This window comes from Heliconius melpomene, chromosome 6 (assembly GCF_056956725.1).
Source record: "Heliconius melpomene rosina isolate 202511_hmr_F chromosome 6, ASM5695672v1, whole genome shotgun sequence".
NCBI lineage: Eukaryota > Metazoa > Arthropoda > Insecta > Lepidoptera > Nymphalidae > Heliconius > Heliconius melpomene.
In genome coordinates this window covers 14,074,001-14,084,238 of record NC_140394.1, presented here as the reverse complement: position 1 = coordinate 14,084,238, position 10,238 = coordinate 14,074,001, and the positions used below count along the sequence as shown (strand labels likewise).

Sequence of the window (10,238 nt, the reverse complement as noted above, 5' to 3'; positions counted from 1 at the left end):
GTTATATACTATGCAATGTGAATAAAGAAATATCTGGCAATATTTAAACTTCTTAAAGATTATATAAAAAAAAATATTGGGTAAATTATTTCAATAAATTTTAAGGTACAAAAAATTAGAGTGCGGTATCCCTTTGCCATAGTTTACCGTTTGCGTCAGTGTGAGCGCTACGTCTTTACAGGAAATTCGCACCCACACATCTTCAAACGTACAATCGAGCTCACACAATATATTGTTCAAACAAGAATATAATTAATTGTAAACAAAAGTGCCTTCTTTGCGATTATTTGCTTTATTATTTGTTAATTTTTATTTTTTACTTTCTTGCATGCATTAATTAACGCTTTAAATAAAACGGTAATAAAGTTTTGATTGAATTGGAGATATAATTTATTAACATAATTTATTTGTTAAAACTTCTATTTCCATTATTAAAAAAAATATTTACTTACTACCATAAAGTTGATTTTGCATGTTGCCTAACGCCAAAATCTTGTATTTGTTTGCATGTTTTATATATTAAATTTACTTTTTAAATTTTACTTTTTTTATTGAATTTGGATTGAGAAGATTTGTATGTGGCCTCATTATAATAATTTAATTCAGTTTTTTATTGAATTTTTCAATTTGCTTATCCATATCTTCATTTTGCATGTTGCTTTGGTGTTTTTTACTAATTATTATAATATTACTAGATAAATATGCTCTACTACGCCATTCCGTATATATGATATGCTATCATATGATATTATATTCATATTTCATAGTAATGAACTGATAGCGTTGCGCTCGACTGTACCGTAGCCCGTTCGCACCCCGCACCGATTCCCCGCGAGCCCTTACGGGGAATCGGTCCGGCGTGAGCGGGTGTCTATGTGCAGACATCAAAATACGCTTTCTGCGCAATTTGCCGCGCGTGCTTCCCATTATCAATAACATGTTTGCCAGACTATAACATTTTATATCTTCGAGTAGGAATCGAACCTATAACTTGTTACGTTTACAGTCGCACGCTACGTTACGTCGTCTCCTACATTGTTTATATCGTTACATGAAGATATATCATTTCGTTGGTCTGGCATCAAGACTTTTAAGATACTCAAAAAACATAAATCCAAGAATAAAAAATAAAACACAATAAACAAAATTAACACACTTATTTAAATGCAGTATTCACATATTAACAAATACTTAATTCTTATTATTACTATTACATAAAAATAGAACGAAATTACGAAAACCGTAAGAAATCGAAAAAATAAAAATAATTATTATTTTAATAATATATTTTCTAATGCTTTAGATTAGAAAATTATGAAACGCGAGTTCCCTTAATTTTTTCAATTACATAAACATTCCTACAAAAATATGTATTAATTATGCAGAGAAATTCTATAACATTTTACCAAATAATTCAAAAATAATGGACGTATCAAATTAAAAATATATATGTATATAAATACGTATATTTAAGTTCAAAAACATAATCGAAATCGAAAGAAAAAAGACATACAGCCTTTAAATTATTCTATATTATAAAATCTATAAGTTACTGGCCTAACTAACATGAGGATTTTACGGGACTTCATTTTGGCATGAATTGAAGATGGCTTAGACATTAGTATTTATATGTCTGCTGCGTATTTAATTGCAATTAACAAATAAATACTAACTGGTGCACTACAATTAACAAATATTAATTGTGATTGTTGTTTAATCAACTATCCATACTGGTGGAGTGCACTATTTTGTCATCCTCACTGTCCGAGTGCGTCGTGGTGCTGACAGCTTTAGACTTAAGTCTGTCTAGAGCTAAATAAGTATCAACAGTGTCTTTATTCGCGTGAAATTCCTTTACAATCAAATCATCCATATTAAAAGAACCATTTCTGTGACTCTTCATATGAAATCCTAAGTTTTCACAAAGAAATTGCAACTCGCATATTTTGCAAGCTATATACTCTGTGGGGTCTAGCGGTTGGTGGCTCCTCATGTGGTCACTGCACACCTCGAGCGTGAAAAAATAAACGTCGCATTCGCCACATTTGAACAATTTCATATTCTCTATTTTATATAAATTTAAGGAGATATCAGTACATTGAGAATCGTTTAAACTTCTCTCGTCTCGTCTGGTTGACTCGTTCTGATCATCCGGTGTGTATGTTGTTGGTGTTCTGTTCATATGGCTGCTCAAGGACCTGAGAGTGAATGCAAGACCACATTTCTTGCAATTGACACTGTGTTTGTTGTGATCTCCCACGCTGTAGTGAGACTTTAGGGAGTTTTTATTGACGAAATTCAACTGACAGATGTCACATGTGTATATCTCGCCCGAGCATGGAGTTTGGTCATCGAGCATCTCAGATTCTGTTTTAAGCATTTTCTTGGTTAACACAGGTTCTGTGTTGACGATTTTCCGTTTAACCGCTTTCTTTTCTTCAATAGGTTCATAAGAAGTAACACTTAGACCGACCGCCTCTCTCAATGTCATCGTATCAACTTCAAAACGATACAGATCTGATCTTGACCATTTATTTTGTTTATGATGAAGATTATTATGTTTAAAGTTGCTTATCGCTGAAAAAAACAGGTTACACTTGTCGCACTTCACTTTATCTTTTAGCGCGAAGTGATTGTCTTCGAAGTGTTTGATCACTGTGTTCATAGTCAGGTAGTACTGGTCGCATGTTTTACAAGTGTACAGACATTTGTTAAGATCGAAATCATCTTTATTGTCAGATATTAGCGTTACAATGTACACATTAGTTACTGTAGAAGTTGCGCACTTTTGGTACGTCTCATGTATATCTATTGCGGAGGCATGGAAGGTCATACCACATTGGCAAGTCACTGCGTCAACGTTTTCCCCGCAAGACTTCATATGCTCCGCTAGAGCAGACCCGGTGACAAAGTAAACGTGACATTTATTACATCTGAAGAATCGATACGTGATGCGTTTTAGGAAGTTCTTTAGTGAGAGTTCGCAATTCACTTCGTTCCCTTCTACTACGAATTGATTACTGTTTTCACTTGATTCGTCGACTTCTTTTAGTTCCAGGTATTTAGGCAAACGAGCTGGTTTTTTAATCAACGATTTAGCAGCCGCGTTATCTTTAAATTTAACAGGTACCACGACCTGTTGTTTACCTTTAATAGGAGGATTGAATTTCGAAATGATCAGACTTTTCTTTGTAAACATTTTGTTTTCGTGAATTTGTTGGTGCATATAGAAGTGGGAAAAACGGAACGGTACTTCACAAAGGTTACAAAACTTATGAAAGCGGCTGTCCACACATCTATGTTTTATTATATTACTTTTTTTGTGCAAACATACCCCACATGCATTGCACTGATGTAGAATCATTTTGTTAAAATCCTTAACTTCTTCTACTTTGCCATCTCTAAAATTAATAATTTTCACGTTATTCTTTGAAAAATTATAATTGTCGTGGGCTTTGTCGTGTTTTTGCATATGGGTTACTCTAAACCACAATTGGCATTTGGGACATTGTTTCTTATAGGTATTTTTGCTGCAGAAATGTATTTTTATGTTTTTCCTGAAAACGCACACATCACACTTCTTGCATCGATAAAATGTTATTAATGTATTCTGGAACTTTCTCTTCCGCATTACAATCTTTGGATGCACTTTTGTTTTCACCTTTTTCCTTTCCAAATATTTGTGATAGCTTACATGCTTTGAGTATTTACTTTTGTTTATTAGTTTTCCGCAATGTTGACATCTGATAAATTTCAAGGCTTCATGATTTGGGACAGATTTCAGCGAATCGTTTACGTAAAAATCTATTTCGTTGTTAAACGAAATAATTTTAAAGGAATTTTCGTCGATTTCCATGTTTTTATGTAACTCCTGATGCCACAAAAGCGTTTTATTGGAATAAAAATTGAAGTTACAGATTGAACATGAGTATTTAGTGATTTTGAGACAATTATTCCGATCTTGTGTATGTTGAATGATGGACCCACTATCCATTATCATCTCACAAACCCCACATTTATATAAGACCAAGTCTGTATTCTTATCAACTAGCACCGACATTCTTAAACTTCTTATTTCTTTATAAATGCTTTTCTGTAGAATCTGATCAACCTGGTCATGGGCTAGAGCCTCGAACATCTCCAACCAGGACTCAGACAGTAAGGTCTCATAGTTACAACTGATTAAAGTGAACGAACTTTTATTGATATCATTGGCCGAATGTAAATATTCATGCCTCTCGAAATATCTGCCCCCGAATTTTAAATCGCAAATCTCACAATGATTTATGATGACATTGTAATTCTCCATGTTGCAGTAATGATCCTGGCAGTGTTCGACCATATCGTCGTACGCGTCGAACACTGTATCGCATATTTCGCAAAGAAAAAGAATGTTCCAGATTGTTTTTAAAGACTCATATTTTTTTAGGAGTTCTGGTATATGAGCATCCAATTCCTTTTCCTTTCTGTACTCGTGGAACGGCACGTGTAACTTATAGGCGAGATCGCTAAACTTTTCACTACAATAGTCGCACACTTGCACTTCCTCAGCGTTGCACACGTGGCTTCTTAAAGCCACTGCACTATAATAACACACTTTACACTTTCTACATTTCTTGAACAATGGGAACGGCGGATCAATTTTCTGACCATTTTGTATGTTTCGGAATATCATGTCCTTTAGTTTTATATTTGGTATAATTTTATGAGTTTCTTTATGAGATTGAAAGGATTTTACGGAAAATCTAAGACCGCACAGTTTGCAAAGGCATTTAGGGAGTGTCTTATTACACTTCCCAGTCACGTGTTTATCACAGATTTTATTCACTTTCATATAAACTTTACAACTCGGACAGTAATATAGGAAATTTGGGGACATTCTCCCCTTTTTCGCCAAACGCAATTGGGTTGTCACTTCAGTTCTTGTTTCGGTCGTTTCGTCGTAAAAAACAAAGTCAATTATGATGAAATTTTGTTTTTGTGTAACTTCGTTGTGGAGACGACAATGTTTTTTATAGGCATGCTCGTGAATGTCGATTTGGCACAGCGAGCAAAAAATAGATTTATGTTCGGAGCAACTGAACAAGTGATATTTGAAGAAAGTCCTTTCATCAAAACAAATATTGCACGACGTACATCTACATATGACTCTGTCCAAGATTTTATTATGAATTTTTATAACTTTGAATCTTTCGGACAGCGTGTGTTGTCTTAAATGGGGGTTTTTATCGGCCATTTTGAAACTTCGACGACATTTTTTGCATTTCCAATCACCTCTGGTCAAAATGCATCTTTTGGAATGCTCGACGGCTACTGAGCAAGAGACAAAGTGAATTTGGCACTTATTACAACTGAATAAGATAGATTTTGGGATGGGGCGACGATATTTTGAAATGGATTTCATATCGACTACTGGCTTTGGGGCCAATATAGGTGTTTTACTTTTCGCAGCCAATTCATGTTTAATCGCAATATGAATTTTTAATGAAGTTGCCGATTGAAATACTTTATTGCAAAATTCACATTGAAATTTGTCGGAACTTGATGTCTGCTCCGCTGGTTTACTTACTTCACGCAGAGTATACATATCGAAGTGTCGATAGTAAATATGGGCGTTATACGCCTTTGAATTGACGAGACGGGATGGACAGAACTGACATTTTAGTGTTCTATTAGTTTTAATAGGATAATCATCTCTTTTCAGGCCGTGAAATCTTTGCAGGTGATGGAAAAGATGTCCATTCCAAACAAAAACACAAGAACAAATATAACACGATAAATACTTATTGGAAGCTTTAGGAGTTTCAATGTTACCATCAGATTGATTATATTTAGATGGAAGTAGCTCATATGTATGTTTCAATAAGGCATTTTCATTGGGGAAGATCTCATTGCAGTGGTTGCAAACAACTTCTTGTGTTGAATCCAAATTAATTGCCGTTATTGAACTTTTACTAGTGCTTTTAATAGCTTTGTTATTACTGACAGCAACAAGGAACGAGTGGGCTAACATTTTGTGGGAGTCCAATGCATTTTCCGTTGGGAACAAAGTTTGACACTCTTTGCAATATGGGCTATTGTCCAAAATGGGTTTCCAATCTACTAAAGTTATTGAGCATTCTTGGATGGTGGGTAAACACTCATCTTCTGCTAGTATTGGGAAGGTGCATGGTTTTGAGCCCAAAATTATCTTATTTTGATGTAAATTTATTGTTTCAGTTTCGAATTCTATGGGTATGGGCTCAAATTTGTTTAGATCCCCATAATTTTCATATTCAATTGTTTCTTCTTGAAAGTCTGGTTGTAAGCATTCTGAAATTAGTAGATAAAACTTATAATTTAAAGGTAAACTTAATGGTTATACATATTAATCTATTATAGAAATTTCGCATCTGAATGATTTCCTTGGGATAAACAATTTTTTTTTTCATTTTCTGTTTGTTTAGAGTTATTGCATACTTGATATATAGAAAAATTCAAAGTCACTTATCTTACTTTCTTACCTAAGAACATCATACTACTATTGGAAAATAATTAATTCCCTACTAAGGAATTAATATATTTAAATTGTTTTCATTTCCCCTCTGAAAAACAGTGTGACAGTGCAATGTTGAGTATTGTGCTAAATTAAAAAAAGGAAGATCAAAAAGAGTAAAAAAAATTAAAAGTAAGTTTTCAAATGTATTCACCTTCTTCATAATCAATAACCTCAGTCTTAATACTTGCAATGTCTGGAAATATATTCTTAATACGGGGATTGTCTAAAACATCATGTTCCTCTATATCTATATCATCTGACATTATGAAACTGAAAAATAAAAATAATATATTATTGTAACTAAATGTATTCAGTAGATTTGGTGTGAAAATGGAACAAACATCCATCAACCCCGTCACAAATATTCACATCTTTATAATATAGTTATAAACTGTTGTTTGGTTGAACTCAATTCAAATCAGTAGTAGTAGTATCAATGAAAAGTACTTAAATGACCATTTCAAAAACAATGTTTCTATTATTTGTATCAACATGTTCGGTAATTTTACTTCGAATTCGAATTCATTTTTTAGAATATACTTACATAGAATTTATGAATAGAAAAATTATTATACATTAAAAAGAAAAATAATATTTTATACATACGTGTTAAAAAAATTCTAGTTGTTTCTTTTTGAATTATCGCTTTATATCTTACATAAAAAATTAAATAGTATACAACAAATTTATTATAATTTAGTCGGGTCACTTATTATTGAAAATTCAGCGTTTTTAACAGTTCCTTTCAGTTTTGAAAATAACCAGTTTCTTTTCTTTTTTATTACAGAATTGTATTCATTTATTTACGTATCGACGTTTCTAGGACTAAAAATATATGTATTATATGAAATATTACCGGTTATTAAATTGTAAAAACAAAACATTAAAATAAAAAGGAAAAATTCATCGGTTTGACGGATGTCTGTAAGTCGTAATTTTTTTCATAACCTCCATTCAATGTCATCTTTCTTGACGTAGAGTAGAGTCTTTTGTCTCTTAAAATTTTTATTTTACTTTTAAAAACTTTAAAGCATAATTTTACGGTACCATCGCTTAAAACATGCTATTCAATATATGCTTCCTCAATTTTTGTTTAATGTAATGCGTTATTACATTTAACAAATATTAATACTTTAAATAGGTACCGTGTAAAATCATGTTATACATTTATTGAAGAAGTTTTAGTTATTGTTTGACAGACAAATAATACATCTTTCATAAATGTGGAGTAATTTTGTGTGTTTTGAGTTTGTGTTGTTGAGTTTTATACTTAAAAAAACACAAATAATGTTGCCATTAAGACATATATATTTTTTTTTAACAGCAATGAAACCTGCAACTGCCTCATCTGGGCATTAAGTTGGTGGTTAGGAGCTTACAGACATTGGTGGTATACGCCCATTGGCATAAACACATAATGTAACTGTCTCCTGAGAGATCCTATTTTATGACGGCAGAAGATCCTGTGGGGTCATCCTCCTTTTGAGTCTTAAATGAGCTAGCTGGATTCATTAATTTGCAGGCTAGTACTTTGGGATATATTTGTATGCGACGAGAGTATGACTTAAGTTTGTTGGTAATTTCTACTCTCACTGTGGGTATCCTTAGATCTCGATGTAGCTGAGAGTTAGTGACAAACCAAGGGGCATTCGTTATTATGCGAAGAGTTTTTGTTTGAAAGCGTTGGATTATGTTTAAGTTTTAAAATAACTTTGTACAGGAGAAGTTTGTTATGCAACGAGAGTTTAGATTTCCGTGACAAGAGCCAATAAAGCTTTCAGATTTGTACACTTAGAGCTTTTCTTTTTACAAAAATGTGTTTTCTCCATGTAAGACGTCTGTTTAAATATATGCCCAAATAGCGGATTCTGATTGACGGATTATTACTCCGTTAAGATCGACACTGGGGCAAGTACCGCGTCTAAGAGCAAAGTTACATGCACCGATTTGGTTTCGTTAACTTTAATTGTCCAGTCCTTTAGCCACACTGATATGTTATTTATACTTTTTTGTAGCATTTCTGACGCTGTTGCTGGACTTTCATGATTAAGGCAGTGTCCCCACAAGAACTTCGTCTGTAGTTGGTAAGTCAAAGGTGTAAATTAGATAAAGAACAGGGCCTATTACACTGCCCTGTTTAACACCTGCTTTGATTTCAAACAAGCCAGTTCTGTCTTCGCCGTACCTAACGTAAAAGTGTCTTTGATGAAGATTAGATTTTATAATGATAAAATATCTAAAGGGGAGGGTTTGACGAATATTGTAAAGAAGATCTTCGTGCCAAACACGATCGAATGCCAGTGATATATCTAGAAATGCCGCGGAGCAATACTTCCTGTGTCCGTGTGCGTCATAGGTATATTTTTTCGACCACACGATGAACTTGTTCAATAGTTACATGAGCTTCGCGAAAGCCAAACTGATGAGATGGGATAATGTTTCTTCTAGTAAGTTCTGAAGATAATCGTTTTAAAATAAGTATTTCCAGGATTTTGAAGCTACAGGCAGTAAGCTAATAGGACGGTAATGTGACATTATTCGGATCTTTGCCAGGCTTGGGAATGAGGATAGAGCTCAACGCCACGCTTTGCCCCGATACCAGTGCAAGAAAAATTAAAATATTCAATATCCTAAAATGGGAATCGAGCCCACGTCGCGTTTTCAGTGGCACGCTTGTTGCCCTGCGATGAACGCAAAGCTGCGACAGGTTATGGCAACAATCCCACTCGATGAAATAAAATATTTATATTATATCGAAGCTTAAAAAAGAAAAAATATTTTTTGATTGATAAATTAACACTTGATTCAAATTTTAAAAAAAATATAATTTATTCCAATTAGGTCACCATAAAGTAAACAAAAACAGACCCACACGATACACCACAAAATCGTGTCTATTGTAAGTATAGGAGCCCCATTAAATATTCATTTTCAAGCGTCTAACATTACGAGATACAGCCTAGCGACAGAAGGGCAGACCAACAATAGAGTCTTAGTTATAGGGCCCTGTATAACCGTTTTGGTACTGAACTCTATTTATATTCATTTTCCTCGGGTAAGAAAAATTGTGCCGTTAAGTTATGCCATTCAAAACAAGATATCTAGAAAATTTAAAAATAACTAGAAAAAGTATAAAGTAAAAAAACCGAAACCGAGTAAAAAAACAACGCGAGTCGGACTCGCTCACCGAGGGTTTCGTACAATAATTGGAGGTCTCGAGTTTTTTGTCTGAAATTCAGGTTTAGCTTAGCCAGAGCCCTTTCATCTGATGCCTCATTTCAACTAACTTAATACCAAATGTTGCCCTTTTAAAGTTATTATTTTTAAGATTTTCACAAACGTATAATTTTTAGATTTTTTCCTGAACTAGTTCCTGTAGGTGCTACTTGCTAGCTGCCAAATTTCATAATTCTCGGTTAATTGGTAGTACCCTATGAATTTTGATTCCCTTCAGTGTCGAAATACGCATTTGTTACGATATAAACGGCCATATATATTTTTTAAATAAATATACAAATATATTTTTTATCAGGAAATCATGAGGCCGTAGATCCGAGTACATGGTTCGAATTTCATCCCAATACGTCCAAGTGTTCCCGAGATAAAGGGTCTTGACAGACAGATGGACACACAAATAGACAGTTGAACAGTGATCTTATAAGGGTTTCTTTTTTCCTTAAAAAGTACGAAACAAATTATC

At 33.6% G+C, this 10,238-nt stretch overlaps 1 protein-coding gene across 2 annotated transcripts; it reads right to left on the bottom strand.

The window, feature by feature from the left end:
- Positions 1-1,450: 1,450 nt before the first annotated feature.
- On the bottom strand, positions 1,451-7,495 carry LOC146538713 (uncharacterized). 2 transcript variants are annotated; one of them, XM_085187268.1, is made up of 3 exons: positions 7,395-7,495; positions 6,690-6,808; positions 1,451-6,312 (listed from the first exon to the last, which is right to left on the bottom strand). In XM_085187268.1, the coding sequence occupies exons 2-3, from the start codon at positions 6,799-6,801 to the stop codon at positions 1,718-1,720; spliced, it is 4,707 nt and encodes a 1,568-aa protein (XP_085043394.1). In that variant the 5' UTR covers positions 6,802-6,808; positions 7,395-7,495; the 3' UTR covers positions 1,451-1,717. The 2 variants fall into 2 exon arrangements, with proteins under 2 accessions (XP_085043394.1, XP_085043393.1); XM_085187267.1 differs by having other exon boundaries at positions 7,145-7,473.
- Positions 7,496-10,238: the final 2,743 nt, after the last annotated feature.